The 19,731-nt window shown below is 40.8% G+C and overlaps 1 protein-coding gene across 1 annotated transcript in view; it reads left to right on the top strand.

Moving 5' to 3' along the window:
- ATG7 (autophagy related 7) overlaps positions 1 to 19,731 on the top strand; it is a 240,430-nt gene that overhangs the window by 112,492 nt on the left and 108,207 nt on the right. The window contains exon 18 of the mRNA XM_082638757.1: positions 7,435 to 7,557. Within this exon, the coding sequence (XP_082494883.1) occupies positions 7,435 to 7,557 (123 nt within the window). The remainder of the gene's footprint in view (positions 1 to 7,434; positions 7,558 to 19,731) is intronic.

Genomic DNA, 19,731 nt, shown 5'->3' with positions numbered 1-19,731 from the left:
GGTCACTATGTGTCATCTTTTCTGTACTTACCAAGCCCTATTTAGTGATAATAATTGTATTCTGAGTAATAAATGCAAAAAAGGTAATAAATGAATAGCATTTCTGTTGCTCCTTGTAAACCATTCTTTGTCAGTGATTGAAGTCACACTGTTTTCTTAATCTAAGTGGGGAGATGGGCATGCAGTCGGATCCCCATTGTAGAAATGAGCAGACTCAGAAAGAGGAAGTGTTTTGCCCAGTGTTGCCAAATAACTGTCCATTGCATTGTGACTCCCAGTTTTCAGTTTCTTTCCTTCTACTCAGTTGGCCTTAGTAAATTTGTGATTTTGGTACGTGAAGATACCAAGATGTAATATTATTTGGCTTTTTTTTAGTACAGTTGTATGTTGCACCATAAGAAGTTTAGTTAAAATACTAAAGTCTTGGAACTTTCATACTGTTGTCAATTATCTCAATTTGAAAGCTATTCAGTGTTTTGATTTAAAATCTCCTGTATCCTTTAAATGACCATTGTGCCCATTTTACATTTGGATGCCTAAGAAAAAGGTACACTATACAGTGACTTTAGGGAAAGGACAAGAGACTTATCTGTTTTATATTTTTGACATGCCAATAATTATCCTGATTAATGCTATACTTTATGACATGCTATTATGTTTCTTTAACTCGCTTTTATTTTTATTTATATTATGAAATTAGATCAATTTACAAGAAAGAAGAACTAATCTTAAAAATCTCATTTATATCTTTTCAGACTCACTTTTTAAAAATTTTTATACAATTCTTAAAGGTTACACTCCATTTACAGTTACTGCAAAATATTGGCTATATTCCCCGTGTTGTACAATACATCCTTGTAACCTGTCTTACACCCAATACTTTGTACCTCCCACTCCAACCCTGTATTGCCCCTGCTATTAAATATCTTGAACTCAGAGCAGCCCTCCTTTTTTAAAGTTTGATCTTACAAATCCTACCTGTGTCTAAATAGAGTAAGTTAACAGCAGCCGATTTAGTTAGGATGATAGCTACATGTTTCCATATGAAGCCGTTTTCTCATCCATTATCTGCTTTATATCACTGACGTATATAGAAAATAGGAACAAAGTTACTGAACGTCTGGTTGATATTTGAAAATGCCATCAACTGCTGATTACGAGGGACAGTGGGGCAGAGTATTTCTTTCAGTCCCGTTGGCAGCTCAGTGTGCCATGGAGAGTGGTGGGGTCAGAGAAGACAAAAGGGAAAAAAGATCATCGGGAGTGGAATTAATCAAGGAAGACTTCTTGCAGGTGATACTTGAGCTGAACTTTGAAGTGCAAGACCTCATTTGATAGGAAAGACAAGAGATCATTCTAGGTAGGCCAGCACCAAGAGGTAATGAGAAGGGAGCTGAAGCTTTTCCAAGGTGATGGTCCCAGGGAGGAGCTGGGAGTAGTGAAGGTGGAACAGTCGTGTTGTAAGGGCTGCTGAAATCAGGTCTTTTCTCCTCTTCTTTGATTCTTTTTTATGATGATGAGAGAAAGCCCAGGGCACCGAGAGACAGAAACTGATCAAGGGGCTTCCTGGTGTTACTAGCAGTGCTTCCAGCTCCTTATCCAAAGTGGGGGCTTCTCTACCCTGGCATGGCTCCCTCAGCAAAAGTACTGGAAAACAGAGTTCTGCCCTCAACTTGAAGTCAAGTCTCTGCAGACGACTGGGTGACTGTCCCTCGGAAGGGAGTGTCTTGACTCTTCTTTCATGGATTCTCCTAGGATGGGAACTAAGGGTCCTGGTGGCTTCTAGCCATACTCTTTTATTACCCTATCTGGAATATTGGGCAAGCTTTTCCTAAGTTTTTTTTTAGAATTCATGACCCATGTATATTTTTAAACCATCAAGAGCAAATAAGTTTCTAAACAACAAAGACTTTTAAGTAAGAGTTTTGCAGACACTGCGTGTTGCCATCCCCTTTTGAAAATATATTAGCTATTTTTTTTTAGGTAGGGCACACAGTTCCTCGTGTCCTTGTTTAAGAATAACAGACAAGAGTTGCAAACTGTGAATCCATTCTGCTTCTCATGAACTGAAAGTCATTGCATGGTGTAGTCCGGAGATCTTAGACTCTATGAAAGGCATTCTACAGAGAGCCGTCCAACAATTGGAGGATTCTGGAGGGACTTAAATGCCTAGCTGGACAGTATAGTTTTTTGTTTTTTTTGTTTTTTGCGGTACGCGGGCCTCTCACTGTTGCAGCCTCTCCCACTGCGGAGCACAAGCTCCGGACGCGCAGGCTCAGCGGCCATGGCTCACGGGCCCAGCCACTCCGCTGCACGTGGGATCTTCCCGGACCAGGGCACGAACCCGTGGCCCCTGCATTGGCAGGCAGACTCTCAACCACTGCGCCACCAGGGAAGCCTGGACAGTATAGTTTTGATCTAGTAGCCACCAAAGAGTATCGGCAAGAGAAGTGATATTCCTAAAATCATGTTTTAGGAAGAGATTCTACCATCTTTGTCCAGGGGTATGTGCTCATATACATCATGAATAAAGATAACCTAGCCTTACGGAATAGTTAAGTAAGGAAAATTGTGTCCATTAGGAAAGGATCTGTATCTTTATACTGAAAGAGTCATTATTATTTCTTTACTTAGCAAAGTACCTTTAGAATACTTACAACCTTCCAAAATGTAATGTGTACAAGACCGCATATTATATAATTTACTTAAGAGGTGTTATATGTTTTTTGACAGGTTGTTGCAGTGCTCAAATTCATTGTGATCGTATTTTTTTGTGATAATTTAAAACACATTTTTCCCCTTTAAGAAGGTTAAGATGTTTGTACAGGAAAAAAAACTCCTCCTACGTTTTATAAGCTGCTTATACTTGTAACAGAGATTAACTTCCCTGCACATAAAGGGAATACTGGAAAACTCTTGCATGATTAAATATGCCCCTAGGGGATTAAGTTTTTCCACATATTTTCCAAGCCAGAGCTATTAATAATGTTTCAGCCTTAAACTTGCTGTACATCCTGATTATGGGGGAGGCCTTCACTCATTCGGCCCTTGCTGTTAGTTTTTTCACTGTCCAGGTTTGTAGCACTACACAATTAGCTGTGGATATGTAGGCTTGAAATCTCAGAGAATAATTAAGGTCTGACAAAGCGCCATCTCTGGAGTTACTCCAAATTTGTTTTCAAAGTTTTTGCCCGTTTTTCACTCCCACGTCTTCTTTTTTTTTTTAACCTCACTGGAAACCTAGCACAAAGTAGCTGTTTAATCAGTTTAGTAGTTCACCCAGGAATAAGTGATCACTGGATGGACCTAGAGATTATCATACTAAGTGAATTAAGACAGAAAGAGAAAAATACCATATGATATCACGTATGTGGGATCTAAAATAAAATACAAATGAACTTACTTACAAAATGGAAATAGACCCATAGGCAGAGAAAACTAACATATAGTTACCAAGGGGGAAAAGAGAGGAGGGATAAATTAGAGGAGTTTGACATCAACATATACATACTACTGTACATAAAATAGATAACCGACAAGGACCAACTCTATAGCACAGGGAATTATACTCAGTATTCTGTAATAACCTGTACGGGGAAAGACTCTAAAAAGAATATATGTATATATATGTATAGCTGAGTCACTTTGCTGAATACCTGAAACTAACACAACATCGTAAATGAACTCTATGTCAATTTAAAAAAATAAAAACAGCAATATTAATATCATGCCTCTTAAAAAAAAGTAAGTTCACTAAACACACAGCATTTAGCATTTCAAAAAAGATCACTTACTTTCTATGCACATTTTTCCTGAGATAACATTCTGGTTTGTAAGGACTCCCATAATTACTGAGGCATTCAATTATTAAGTGCCTTTTTATCCAGGCATTGGATTGTCAAATTAATTTACTGTGGCTAATCAGCCAAAGACTGTACTTCGTTAATGCCTTGGGGCCTAACAGTCATCCCCTGCCTCTCCAGCTCTCCACGTTCCAGTCTCTCTGTCCCTCCAGCCTGCAGGTCTTTCCTCACCAGCTTCAGGTCCCTTCATCGCTGCTCACTAGCCCTTCAAGTTCTTTGACCCTTTCTGGCCAGTCCTCAAGCTTATTAGATGGGTCCTTAACTACCTTTCTCCCCAAACTTATATTTTCTGTCCTGAGCAGGGGCTTTAGATGGTTCAGCACTCTTCATGCGCTGCTGAGCAGCTGCCCTCTCACATTCCGCACCCAGCTGCCCAGACTGTCCTCACCCCCCTCCACCTCCATGTCCCACCCCATCCCCTTTTCTGGCAGCAGATGACCTTGCTGCCTGCTGTTCAGACCTTAAGAGTTCCTTGGCCCCCAGTTCCCTTCTTTCCTAACTTAACACTTCAACTGCTTTGCTGGCCCCTACCTACACACTTGTGTGCCCGGGGCAGAGCCACCCCTCGTTTCTAGCTCCAACTTCTTCATTAGGACTTTATATAGAGTTCTTCCTCTTCTTCTGAGAACTTTCTCCAGCACTGAAGAAAAAAATAAAACTAAATTGAGATTTTAATATTATTTGATGAAGTAATATGTGCACATGGTTTTAAAACTTCATGTAGTGTAGAAGAATGTACAGAGGCAACCACTTGATGTCGGGGTGTGTGTGTGTGTGTGTGTGTGTGTGTGTGTGTGTGTGTGTGTGTGTGTGTGTGTGTGTGTGTGTGTGTGTGTGTGTGTGTGTGTGTGTGTGTGTGTGTGTGTGTGTGTGTGTGTGTGTGTGTGTGTGTGTGTGTGTGTGTGTGTGTGTGTGTGTGTTCTTCCAGAGATGATATATGCAAAAACAAGCCTATGCGTATATGCATTTCCCTTTCTTCCTCTCTCCTCCTCCACCTTTATTTTTAAAATATTAATACTAGACACATGGTCTGGACATTGCTTTTTAATATATCTCTGTGTTGGAAATCAGTTTATGTTAGTACTATAGAACTACCTCATTCTTTTTTTTTTAAATCTTTATTGGAGTAGAATTACTTCACAATACTGTGTTAGTTTCTGTTGCACAGAAGGTGAATCAGCCATATGCATACATATATCCCCGTATCCCCTCCCTCTTGCGTCTCCCTCCCACCCTCCCTATCCCACCTCTCTAGGTCATCACAAAGCACCGAGCTGATCTCCCTGTGCTATGCTGCTGCTTCCCGCTAGCTAACTGTTTTACATTCGGTAGTGTATATATGTCGATGCTGCTCTCACTTCGCCCCAGCTTCCTGCCCCCCCATGTCCTCAAGTCCGTTCTGTACGTCTACGTCTTTATTCCTGCCCTGCCACTAGGTTCATCAGTACCTTTTTTTTTTTTTAGATTCCATATATATATGTGTTAGCACTACAATGAGGTATCACCTCACACTGGTCAGAATGGCCATCATCAAAAAATCTAGAAACAGTAAATGCTGGAAAGGGTGTGGTAAAAAGGGAACACTCCTGCACTGTTGGTGGGAATGTAAATTGGTACAACCACTATGGAGAACAGTATGGAGGTTCCTTAAACTAAACATAGAACTGCCTCATTCTTTTAATGGATCCTGGTTATGCCCTTGATTGTAAATATACCACAATTTAGTTAACCAGTCCCCTTTAAAAGGGTAGTTATTCTTAATCTTTTGTTGCTGCAAACGGTGTTGCGGTGAGTGTCCTTACACATCAGTCTTTGTGCCCATGCAAGCAGGGTAAAAGCAGGAATGGTGTGGGCATGCTGTTTAAGAGTCAACATTCTCATCATCAGGTTTTCTTTAAAATGTTCACTGTGTAAACTAAAAGATAATTGAATATTGAAGAATATTGAAAAAAGGGAATCACAATTCCCCAACCCTCAACAACAAAAAGTCTTTGAAAAGTCTTTGAAGTGGAATTGCTGGATTGAAGGGCTTATACATTTTCATTTCTGAATGGAGAAAAAAATTTTCTAATTCTTCTTTCTATATCGTGTTATTGCTTCTCCAACCTTTGTGTTCATATGTTGATTTCTTAGATTTATCTTCAATGTCTGCTTTTTGAAACTTTCATCTCTTTATTTATTCTGAGTTTTGAGAGAATTTCCAAGACATTATGGTTCAGTGTTTGCTTTCTGCAGTTCACAGTTCTTATGATCGTGGAATTTCTAAACGTGATAGTCATTTTTTTGGTGTGTGTGTGGTTTGCTTTTAGGTAGTCATATGTTCTTACATTGTTCTCAGAAGACTAGTGGTCTCCTATCTTTTGATCTTTTTGTTGAAGGACAACATGTATATGAAAACATGCTTGATAGTTTTTCACAAAGTATACCTTTGTAACCAGAACCCAGATAAAGGAACAAATATTACCAACATCTCAGGACCTCTCCTGTGCCCCATTCCAATTACAGTCCTTCAGTGGATAACCACTCTCCTGACTTTTACACCACAGGTTCATTTTTTAAAAAAACTTTATGTAATTGTAATCCTGTACCACATACCGCTTCTCCCTTCTATTGTTTCACATTATGTTTGTGAGAATTATGTATATTGTTGCATGTAGTTGTCTGTTTTTATTTCTGTATGTTACTCCATTGCATGAATAAACCACAGTTTGTTAATTCATTCAACTATTGATGGACACTTGTGTAGTTTCTAGTTTGAGGCTATCATGAATAGTGCTGCTATGGATACTTTTGTTCAGGTCTTCTGATGCACATATGTACATATTTTTTGTTGGATGTATATATCTAGGAGTAGAATTTCATGATCACAGGGCATATACATGTTAAACCTCTAAAGCAGTTATCTCATTTTGCCTTCCCATGAGAATACTGGTTGTTCCACCTCCTTGTCAGTACTTGGTATTTTCTGTCTTTTTCATTTTAGCCATTCTGGTAGGTATGAAGTAGTAGTTCATTGTGGTTTTAGTTGTCATTTCCCTGATAACTTGTAATGTTGAGCAACTTTTCATATGTTTATTGACTATTTGGGCAACTTCTTTTGTGATATGCTTGGTGAAATTCATTTTTACATTAAAAAAATTTTTTTAATGCATTTTACTAGCTGGTAGGCCACATTTCCCACGCTTTTGTCCCCACCCTTTCCCTTTATCCTTAAAAAATTTTTTTCTTGACTCTTCTCTTGCTATTATTTTTCTCCTAAAAAGTGAACTTTAGAATCAGCACCCTCAACTCTTCTAGAAGTTTTAGTGAATTTGCATGTAACTTACTTTGTTTGAGAAATACCGTCATCTAAATTGGAAGATGATGTTGTCATTCTTTCTAAGAAAGACAAAATAATAAATCCTAAGCCCTCACAGTTTTTTGCCTACCATATTGATTTTTCCCATATTAATTATTAATTCTAGTTTTAGTTCCATTTTTGACAAGTGATTATTAGAAGTGAAACTCTCTTAATATGCATTTAAAGCCTACAGCCCCCTTAAATACATCTATATGTATAAATATCTTACAGGTTCTTGATCAGTATGAACGAGAAGGATTTAATTTCCTGGTGAAGGTGTTTAATTCTTCGCATTCCTTCTTAGAGGATTTGACTGGTCTTACGTTGCTGCATCAAGAGACCCAGGCTGCTGAGGTAAGACTAAAACAAACATTTTGTTCAGAAGACTGATGTGTTTCAAACCTGTTTGATAATCGGATTTATGGAAAAGGAAGGAAGCAGTTCATTACAATTCTTTCCTTAGGACAAAATCGCTGAATAAGTCTGCTAGTTATCAGAAAATGAACCTTCTGCAGCTGCTGGAGGATGCAGTGTGCAGGTTATTGTGTGGTAGGTTCCAAATGCACAAAATTGCTGATAAAGGAAGTATAGGTTATTGATTTCCAAGCACCTCTGGTCCTTACTGAAGAACAGCATGCCTGTGGCCCTTGGAGGGTTGGCTGTGATGTCCATACATCAAAATGCAAGTCAGGGAAGACATTCGACTCTGGCCATGTCTTCTATTTCACAACTGAACCCATCTTTGTAGGCCACTGAACCTCACCACGAAGTGGCTTCCTCAGTTACAACCTAAGAGAGTTTTGTTTTGCTTGTCATTTAGAATATTTTGCAAATTGTAATTTCCTGGGTTGCTACCATTGTGTGTGTGTGTGTGTGTGTGTGTGTGTTCTAAGACAGGGATTACAAAATAGATGATCATTTTGCTTTTCCAAATGCTCACTGTACTTAGAAAAGGGTGTGCTGGGTATGTGTGGCACTGTTCGGTCACTTGGCCAAACAGACAGTTCCTCAAAATGGGTGAATGAGATTAAATGAGATTAAACCAACATCTCCCCCAGCCATTCCCTACCCACCTCCACCCCCCACCCCACCCCCACCCAGTAGCCTAGGTAAAGAAGCTCTTAGGAAAAATGTGGCCTGTCATAGCGTTTCCGCAAGCTGCATAAGGAAAACCTTGAGCACCTGTATCCTGTGGGAGTGGAACACTTGCAAAGTGACCATCAGTCCCACAGTAACTGATGTTGAGAGTAACATAGTTCCTGTGTTGAGTAACATAGTTCATTGATTTCTGCCTGGGGTTTTGTATGCTCAACATTAGGGGAAGCCCCAGTGGTCAGTGAGTGATGGCCAAGCCCAGTACTGCACTAGCTGGTGGTGAAAAGGCTGGTGTTTACAAGACTGGAACTAGCCCTGAGTATAGGAAAACGATGTAGAAATAGCAGAAGGAAACCTTGTGAAGCTTTCCGCAGACCGGAGTAAGAGTTTTAGCCACCCCAGGAAATCATGATAGCGCTCTTCTAGTGCTAGACTTAGAGCTGAAACTGATTCTTCTTTGACTTGCTTTGGCCTCTGGGCATTCAGCAGATGCAATCTTCCACTTATGACCAATAGTTAGACCTACATAGGGTATCTTAGCTTCATTTCCAGGAGATGAATGGCATCTCTACAGGACTTTAAAAGACGTTGAGATGTTCCTCAGAGCTGTGATTGGCTTCCCAGACATGGTGCAGAGTATCATGTTGATCATGGCTGCCATTTTTTCTTTTGAGCAGTGCTCATGGCAAGGGAAAAATAACTTACGGGTCTTTTCAACCACGCAGTCATTTGACTAGTTGGCTGGGGGAATTTTTCCCCCCTGCTAGAAATAATTCGCATACTTCTCTTTAACTGCCTGGAAGAATTGCAACTTGAAATTGATCCCGTGTTTCACTCTTTAAAAACAGAGCAGATGCTAGGATAATGGGCCGATTCCTTCATTAAACCTGGCTTGTTTTGCGTTTTGGTTGGTCAAACGTTCATAATCTTTTCAAAGACCCAGAAGGAGAAGGGGAAGTTTGAGAGCAATATCAGCTAGGTGGTAGGGCGGAAGGGGGTATGATTTCATCCACAAGTCTTATCTTTCTTTTTGAAGTTTTCCTCTATTAAATTACATTTATAGTTTTGGAATCATAAGTTACACATCAAATTTTAGATTAGAGGTGGTAAACTGGTTGGCCTATGAGCCAGATATGGCTTACAGGTGTGTTTTGTTTGGCCTACCCTACGTGTTAAATTCTGAATAAAGCCAACATTTAAAAATTTAAAAATTATGAGTTTTACCTAAAAATATGAATGTTCCCATTTCCAGCTTCTTTGAAAAATCAGATCTGGCAGCCCCAGGCCTGCATTCCTTTACAGTGATGTTAGCTGGAGCCAGGAAGAAAATTTTATAGATAAATAATGCACTTGATACAAAGTTTTAAAGGCATAAAAATATTCTGTGTGGAAAGGAAACCTTCCTTCTGCACCTGTCCCTTAACACCCAGTTCTCTTCCTGGAGACACACACTGCTGTTAGTTTCTTGCCCAAAGGTATTCTTTAGGTGAGGATGCTCTGTTTAGAAAAAAGGTTGTGAAGAACCTAGGGGCAGGACAGGAATAAAGACGCAGACCTAATAGAGAATGGACTTGAGGATACGGGGAGGGGGAAGGGTAAGCTGGGACAAAGTGAGGAGTGGCATGGGCATATATACACTACCAAATATAAAATAGATAGCTAGTGGGAAGTGGCCACGTAGCACAGAGAAATCAGCTGGGTGCTTTGTGACCACCTAGAGGGGTGGGATAGGGAGGGTGGGGGGAAGGGAGACGCAAGAGGGAAGAGATATGGGAACATATGTATATGCATAGTTGATTCACTTTGTTAAAAAGCAGAAACTAACACACCATTGTAAAGCAATTATACTCCAATAAAGACGTTTAAAAAAAAAAAAGAGGTTCTTCAGTTGATGACCCTTATTGTTATTGGGATTTGCAACTCCTGTCTTAGGAAAGGATTATTCTTTTTCTTAAAAAGCTCTAAATAGGATTGTGTTTTAAAAAGATAATTCTCACCAGCAGACCTCAGAGCAACAAAAATCATTGTCTTGCCTATATTATTTTACTTTTCTGTGAGAAATGTGTGTGTAAATAAATAAGTATGAATATCAAAAAATATATACATATACACTGTGTAAAGCTAGTGTTTTGATTTGCATAGTTGATTTCCAGTGCATTTTTCAGTAATAAAAATACAAACTTCTGCGTCCCATATAGAAAGGTCCCAACTTACTTATTTTAGCAATGCAATCAGGAATGCCCAATTAATTCTCATCTTGGGCTGTTTTCACCCATCAACACTGGAATTGCAAAAGATATGTGACAGTATCGTGTGATACATTGTTTACAAAATATGTATTTGTACAAATACTAGCTTTAAAAAATAACCTTTACTGAACATCTTTTGAAAACTTGGTAGCAAGGCACTATGCTAGTGACTGAATACAGAAGTTAATGAAATGAGTCTAGTGTGCGAAGCAGAGACGTAAATAGTGAACTCTAGTATCATCAGAAATGTTTTAGTCTTTTATATATTAGGTGCTGAGGGAGCAGGGGACGTTACTCCCTGGGGGAGTAGGGATGTCAAGGAGAACTTCCCAGGGACCAAATATTCCATTTAGTTTTAAAGGATGAGTAGGCGCTCTCTAAAAATAAGAGTTGGATTTGGGCAGGGAAAGTGTACGGAGGGAGTCGGACAGGAGGGGAGGGCCAGGGCATCCTAGGGATAAAGGACTCAGAGGCCAGGAGTCTTTAGTGTATCACTCAGATTGTGAGCATTTAGTGGGCGTTACCTGAAATCAGATAATGTACTTTTTAGTAACAGTTTTATTGACCTATAACTCACATACCATGGAATTTACCCTTTAAGAGCATACAATCAGGTGGTTTTTAGCGCATTCACAGAGTTGTTACGCTGCTGTTTTTCCTAAGTTTAGTACCTTCTCATGCCCACGAAAAGGAGCTCCGTACCCATTGAGCTGTCAGTCCTTGTTCCCACCTGCTCCTTCCAGTCCTCGTTCCCACCTGCTCCTTGCAGTCCTCATAACCGCTCATCTCCCTGCTGTCTCGCGGGATTTGCCTATTCTGAACATGTTGCATAAATGAAACCAAGCAATGCATGGCCTTTGTGTCTGACGTCTGTAACTTAGCATGATGTTTTCTAGGTTCATCCATATTGTAGCAAGGTAATTCTTCTCAATTTAAAGGAAAAAAAATGTTTTGATGCTATTAAACTTTCTCCTATCCCTTAACACCTGTGGTCTGTCTCCCTAAATATATCCCCTTTATGAAGGATGCATACAAAGCTGATCCCGCTAGAGACTGCAAATCCCTTTATTTTCATAGAAAGGGGCACAGAGAGAATAGATGGAGAGAGATATTCAAGACAGAATCATCCGGATTTAGTGAGATTGACCAGTGCAACCCAGTTTTTTGCACCCATCTCCCTTCCATCATCAAGTATACAAAAATGATTGCCCTTATTTTAGTCCAGGTTACTAGTTTAATGATAGTGCTGTTGAGATTAACAAACAAACTGCCAGGTTGGTTTCTGTTGGAGGAGGGGTCGAGGAGCAAGGTGCAGAGTGGGGACTGGCGGTGGGGTGGAGGGGAACGCCAGACTCACAAAGGCAAGTTTGTCTTGGGGTATGATGATTTTGAGGTAGTGGAATAAATGAGTGAAAATGACTCGATGGCATTAGAGATAGGATGGAGATAGAGTTTGGAGAAAAAGAACAGAACTGGTAGATGGATTTCACAGATAAAATTATTCTGTTTCATTTAGCATAATGAGGAGAAGCTATAGAGCTAGGATGCAAGAAAAATACTTAAATGAGAAATGTGTGTGGTATATTAATTTTATTTCAAGCTGTAGATTAAAAAATTTTAAATACCCACATCAGAAATGTTTTTGGTAATGCTAACATTTCATAAGGAAAGGGTATTGGTCAGAGATTCGTGTTCTTTGTAGCCCATCTAGCTGCCAAATTGTAGGTGCATCTGCCCGTGAGGTATTAAAAGGCCCCACTCAGCTTTTTACCCTCTTAAAATGTTGCTGGCTGAGTAGGGAATTTTACATGGAGTTCCGACCTTTCCTTTCAAGACCCTTACTGAGAATGGGTTTGGATATTTGGAGATTGACCCCAGGTCCATATGGCTCCTAGATGGCTGTTTATCCCAGTTGGAACCAAAGGAAATGGCCTTAAAGTTGATGAAACACAAGATATCCAAGTCACGAAGCTGTTGAAGTGCTCACCAAATACTGTTTAAATTGCTGAATTTGTTGAAGAAAGGCTTAGTCTAAACCAAACATGTGAATGACTTAGCCATCTTTTCATAAAATGTGCTGTGACTTATCTTCTTAGGGTTATTTTTCATCAAGTATCAATTCACATGTACTGATTGAGTTCCAACTGTGAGTTCAACATAGTGCTGTGGGAAACGCCAAATAATTTTCAAATTCTATCTAACTAGAGAGAAAACACTGATTATAAGAGTTAATGAAACAAGCTATATTGGTATATCCTGGAGATACTCAAATTCCAAAATTCCATGACGCAACTTTCCTGAAATATTTCATTCTCATTCTTGAAAGTTTGCAAGTTTCATGATTCCAAGGTTAATTTTAGGCTATGTTTTCTCCCCTTGACTGATGCTGTGTCATACAGTTATGTTTTTAGGATTGCAGTTACAGCATTCTTTCAAAAGAATTGCATTTTTGTTAAGGAGAAGTTGCTTTCTGCAGAATTGGGGATTAATGAATGATCATTTATAAAGTAAGTTTAGCACACCAGCTGTAACATAGGATGTAAGATCATAAACAGACTAGAAATGAACAGGGCTCGGCCGATGGGTTGATTTTTGAATTAAAACTCAGATTTTGACTCATCCACTACAGAATTCAGAATTCTAGAAAATAAAATGCTCATTTCTCTCATAGCAGGAAAGTCATATGAAAAACATTATAGTCATGTGATATGACTTCATTGGCATGACAATTTACTGTTTAGCAAAGTAAATAGCACAATTAACAAGTGTTTCTGCTGGGACTTTTGCACTTACACTGAGTTTTTGGCCTCTCCCCCTTACAGCTGGTTTTGATTTGGTTCCTGTGGAATATTTTTGCTTTGTTTTGTTTTGTATTTAACAACAGTCAGATATTTATGTACAGCTTCATCAAGAGCCTCCGATGACAAATATGCCTTTGGAGGCCAGTAGAAGCTGTGGGAAACCCCCGTGTCAGCACTTAAACCTGTTGCCAATGGAGAGAAATCACTCTGGGGACTGACCTAGCCTGCTCGTGAATCCACTTCTCTTTTCCCAAGCCTTCTGCTAGCCCACTTCCAACCTGCACTGGCCCATCCTGAGACTGTATCCTGCCTTGATTTTTCCTTATGGAGCAATCCCTCAAGACACAGCTTTGGCTTTCTTTCCTCAAGTGAGGGGGGAAAGGCAGAAACAGCAGGCAGAAAGCCATTTAATTCTTACATTGGAAACTAGAGCCTGGCTTTTGAAATAAGGCTTGGCAGTATCCCTTCAGAACTCACTTTATAAAATGAGTCACTTCTATTTGCTGTCAGAGCTATCTACATGGATTTGAGATGTTTAGATAAGTTGGTATTAGGGAAAGATCCAGTTGGAGGATGGACAGTGAAGCCTGGGCAGAGTTCCATACCCTTTAGAAGAGGAGTCTTGGATGGTACAGTCCACTTGGAGGTGTGTGGGAGAGAGAGGGGAAGAACCATAAATGCTGAGTTCAAACAGCTAATATTAAGAAATAGAACATGGAAACTGCATCCTCCTTAAATTTTAGTCCCTATTCTGCTAGTGTTCTCATGAGTACTTGAGTCATGAGAACATTTTGTGCATCAGTTTACCAAATTAAAATAAGGAGATTGAACCAAATGTGAAATCCTTATTAGCTCTAGTAATTCAGTGATTTTGATTCAGTATACCTGGTATGACCAAGAAGTAAAGAGATGGCCAATTTTTATATCAAAATGTTTTCAAATACATCAGACTGATTCCTTTTTATACATTATACAAATATTCTCTGGTATCTTTCATATCTGGCTGCCATTGCTAGAAACAGTTCTGGTTGCATTCTTTTGAGACTTAGATCTACCTGTACTTTGAACCTTTTAATCACTTTTCATGCTTGGTACTGGTTGGTTTGTGTAGCAGTATAAAAATCCAAAATGGTGCCATCTGGCCAAATAACTTATTCTCCAGACTTCAGTACCGAGGACTCTTCATAAACTCAAGTCTCCCGTCACTTTAATTAAATATGTTTATAAAACATACCTTTTCATACAGCTTCCGAAGACAGACTCCAAAATCCTGTAGTTTTAAGTAATGGCAGCATCCTTAGAATGTTAAATGTATAATATGTGAGGAAGTTGTTTAAAAATCGGCCATATTACACTATAACCTTCATAGAGTGTATGAGTGCCTGAACTCTGGCTTGGTCAGAAGGCCTGAGTTCATAGCCCAGCTCCAACAAATGGCCAGGACTGCTCTGTTCACCCTTATGGGTTGTGCAGGGCAGAACCATGTGCAGTGGCCCTATGTGAGACCTTGGGTCATTTACTTCATTGAGCTTCATGTTCCTTATTTGTAGAATGGGATCAGTAATTTCTACTCCTCACAATTACTGTAAGCATTAAGTAAGAAAGTACCTAACAAAAAAGACAGATTAATTGGGCTCCATCAAAATTTAAAACTTTGTGCTTCAAAGGATGCTCTCAAGGAAGTGAAAAGACAGCCTATAGAATTAGAGAAAAAAGTTTTTTGCAATTCATTTATCTGATGAGGAACCAGTATCCAGAATATATAGGCAACTCTTACAACTCAATAATAAAAAGACATCTAGCTCAATTTAAAAATGGGCAATGGATTTAAATAGCCATTTCTTGGGACTTCCCTGGTGGCGCAGTGGTTAAGAATCCGCCTGCCCGTTCAGGGGACACTGGTTCGAGCCCTGGTCCGGAAAGATCCCACATGCCGCGGAGCAACTAAGCCTGTGCGCCACAACTACTGAGCCTGTGCTCTAGAGCCATGAGCCACAACTCTTGAGCCCACGTGCCACAACTACTGAAGCCTACACGCCTAGAGCCCCTGCTCCGCAACAAGAGAAGCCACTGCAATGAGAAGCCCATGCACCACAACGAAGAGTAGCCCCTGTTCGCTGCAATTAGAGGAAGCCTGTGTGCAGTAACGAAGACCCAATGCAGCCAAAATAAATAAATATATGTATATTATTTTAAAAAATAAATAGCCATTTCTTCAAAGATATACAGATGTCCAGTAAGTCCATGAAAAGATGCTCAGCATCGTTAGCCATCAGAGAAATGCAGATCAAAACCACTGTGAGATACCACTGCACACCCACTAAGACGGCTGTAATCAGAAAGATGACAGTAATAAGTGCCGGCGAGATGTGGAGAAATTGAAACCGTCACACACTGTTAGTAGAAATGTAAAACGGTGCAGTCACTTTGGAAAACAGTCTGGCAGTTCCTCACAAAGTTAAATAGAGTTACCATATGGTTGTGCTCTTCCACTTCTAGGTATATAAGCAAGAGAAATGAAAACATATGTTCACCCAGAAACTTGTACGCAAATGTTTATAACAGCATTATTTATCATAATAGCTAAAAGGTAGAAACAACCCACAGGCCCATCAACTGGTAAATGGATCAATAAAATGTGGATATTACATTTGGAATCATAATGGAATGTTATTTGGTAATGAAAAGGAAAGACAGCTACAACGTGGATGAAGGTTGAAATTATGCTAAGTGAAGGAAGCCAGTCACAAAAGGCCACATATTATAGTATTTCATTTATATGAAACGTCCAGAATTTAAAAATCCATAGAGTCAGAGAGCAGATTAGTGGTTGCCGAAGAGTGGGCGTGGGGACTTGGGGGGAAAATGAGGAGTGACCACTTATGGGTAAGGGTTTCTTTCTGAGGTGATGAAGTGTTCTAATCTTGGATTGTGATAATGGTTGCACACTGTGAATGCACTAAAACCAATGAATTATACACTTTAATGGGTGAATTGTGTGGTAATGTGAATTACTTCTCCAAAAAGATGTTTTAAAAAGAAAAGAGAGCAAGCACACAGCCCCACGGCACGTAGCTGGGGCTCTCTGTGCTTCCGCCTCCTCTCCTCTCTCTGTCCAGCTCCTGGTGGTCGTGATTTTCTGTTGGTGACAGTGTGCTCGCTGTGTGTAGGAATGAACTTGGTGTAGATGCAACACTGATTTCTCATGTTCTTATTGCGTCTTAGTTTTCAAAGCCTTAGTCTCTGTGCACCTCATTTAACCCTTTTCTGTAGCACGGGTAGCCAGTAAATACTTTGTTGGGGGTGGGATGCTAAAGGGGCCCACTGGCCAAGTGCCTCCCTTGTGGGCTTTCTGGGAGAAGATAATGAACATGTCAGCCCCTAACGGAGGGGTGAGAGGAAGAGGAGAAGTGCTCTGTTGTTGTAGGTTGAAGCAGGTGTTTGACAGATCCATATCCCAACCTGGCTCTGAATTTTTGTAACTTCCCTCTTTATCACAGGATTTTATTTTTTCCCAAGACATTTATTTTGAAAATTCTCAAACATACAGAAAAGTTTAAAGAAAAGTAAAATGAACACTGCAATACCTTCCCCTCGGATTCCTCTATTAGCGTCTTGCCACACCTAGTTTATCTCTTGCGCTCTCTTTCCACACACACACCACATACATATTCACACAATGTCTCTTTTCCTGAACCATTTGAAAGCAAGTTCCGTATACAGTGACACCTCCCCCCAAGTTTTTATCATGAATCTGCTAGTCATACGGACACTCTTCTGTGTAAGTAGAATACTGTTATCGTCACAGAACAGTGAACAATAATTCCATAACACCACCTAAAATCCAACACATATTCAGAATTTCCCAATAGTCCACAGGATTTTAAAGGCACCCTTTAAGCCACGTTTGCTTTCTCCTTAAGTTTGTAACTTTATACATAAACAGTTTTTAAAGAATAATTAAGCATCCGTCACTTGGTATATAAACTTGAGCACATCTGTTAAGCTCTCTTGGCGCCCTCATCTCTACATGAGGAGACACAGTTCTTCTGTTAGGCAGGTGCCCCAGTCATCCTGCTGCCCCAGGCAGGCCTCTTCCAGGTGAGGTTATCTCCAAGTATTACCTGAGCATCCTGGTCTGACTGAAGCAGCCCTGATAGCCAATCCACCCTCCAGTGCTTGAGGCTTTGAGAAGGTAGGAATGGGACTGTGGAGCTTATTTTTGATGTTTGGAAAAGCCAAACAGAAATAAAACATTTAAACCATGAGATTACATTGACCAACTAAACCATCAAGTTGTTCCCGCACCACCATCCCTGCCCCCTGAATTCTGTCGTCTCTGAGTAGAATAGAATACTGAACAGCTTGACCCATTCCGAAGCTCTGCTTGGCAGTTATGTGTGACTTTGAATAATTAAAATAAGATGAAATAGTGCATTTTGTTGGGTAGGAGGGGTTTTTCAGTCTGTGAAAGAGAAAGTGGGGATTAGGAAGTAGAGGGCTGCTGGCCCAGGGCACACCTGCGCGGACTTCTGACTGCGTCTGCAGTGGAGGGTCCTGGGGAGGTGTTCTTGCAGTCTGCCCTGTGACCATGATTCTAGGGGCTATATTTTTACAGCTGACCCTTCTCACTTGCAAATATAACAGCTGCTATGTGTTGAATTTGGGGGATTTCCATGCTTTGATACTGTAAAATTAAATTGATTCTTGGTTCTGAAATCTTAGTTCTGATCCATCTTGCTTCTCACTTAGCTGTGGGAGAGCAGGGAGGGGAGGGAGTATGAAATATTCTGAGGTGATATTTTAAAAAATATTGTTCATATTTAATCATGGCTCCTGTTGGTCAACAAATATTTATTGGCCCCTTTCCAATTTCATGGTCGGGTGGGGATTCAAAGAGGTACAAGCCAGGCCTTCACGAGACTGATATGGGTAGCCCGGCGTGTGTGTGCAGGATGACTGCGGGGCGCTGGGCATGCACAGGAGCTGAGCACGTGGCACAGCAAGACCGGCAGGATTTCAGGGCATCAGATACAGAGAGAGGGCTCTGGGCAAAAGGTGGATTTTGAGCTGGGCCTCACAGATGGGACTCCGAGTGCAGGAAAGGAGAATGAGAGAAGCCATTCCAGAATGGCCCATGACCCAGGGTGCAGCCTAGATCTCTGACAGAAAGTACCACAAGAGGCATAGCAACCACCGTTGATTACATCAGCCGTCATTTTCATGGCACTTTGGTACCTAGCCTTTTGAAGCTCAAAACAATCTTACGAGGTGGCTGTGACCCCATTTTGTGGATGTGGTGGTCAAGGCTCAGAGAAGGGAATTGATTTGCTAACTTGACTGGACTAGTTAAACATAGCTATGCTCAGTGTTTACACCTCGAGGCTTACAGTATACTCACAAGCCTGGGAGCAGAGAGGGAGGTGGACGAGGAGTGACATGGATGTGCTCTGCTTTGTAGAGAGTACCACTACATCAACGCTGAGCAGTTTTTTTTTATATATATAAATTTATTTATTTATTTATTTATTTATGGCTGTGTTGGGTCTTCGTTTCTGTGTGAGGGCTTTCTCCAGTTGCGGCGAGCGGGGTCCACTCTTGATCGTGGTGCGTGGGCCTCTCACTGTTGCGGCCTCTCCTGTTGCGGAGCACAGGCTCCAGACGCGCAGGCTCAGTAGTTGTGGCTCACGGGCTTAGCTGCTCCGCAGCATGTGGGATCTTCCCAGACCAGGGCTCGAACCTGTGTCCCCTGCACTGGCAGGCAGATTCCCAACCACTGTGCCACCAGGGAAGCCCTGCTGAGCAGTTTTAAGAAAGCAGTTTTGCTTTTTGTCTTGTTTCCTTAAAACCGTGTCCTTGGGTAGCATGGTTTCTTGCACTGTACCATCCATCCCAGGGCCTAGGAAACCAGCATCACTGTTATTTCTTACTTCTGAACAGTTTTTAAGAATAGACTGGCTTTTAATAAACTCTGTGGGAATGAGGTTTATACTCATTCATGTTTCCATCTCCAGACATACCTATGGGAAAAGGGCAAGTAAGAGAGAACTTTCTTCCTGGCCTTTTTTCCTAAATTGTAAAGGGAAATTAAGAGCTTGCCCCCACTTGCGTTTATTTAGCTATCTGATTTAAAAAGTAAGTGATAGGGCTTCCCTGGTGGCGCAGTGGTTGAGAGTCCACCTGCCGATGCAGGGGACACAGGTTCGTGCCCCAGTCCGGGAAGATCCCACATGCCGCGGAGCGGCTGGGCGCGTGAGCCATGGCCGCTGAGCCTGCACGTCCAGGGCCTGTGCTCCGCAACGGGAGAGGCCACAACAGTGAGAGGCCCGCGTACCGCAATAAATAAATAAATAAAATAAAATAAAATAAATAAAAAGTAAGTG

The sequence above is a fragment of the Mesoplodon mirus genome (genome assembly GCF_964341445.2).
Source record: "Mesoplodon mirus genome assembly, chromosome: 12".
In the NCBI taxonomy this organism is placed as follows: Eukaryota; Metazoa; Chordata; class Mammalia; order Artiodactyla; family Ziphiidae; genus Mesoplodon; species Mesoplodon mirus.
Note: the sequence above shows the minus strand (reverse complement) of the source record. Positions and strands in the feature narration are given on the sequence as shown.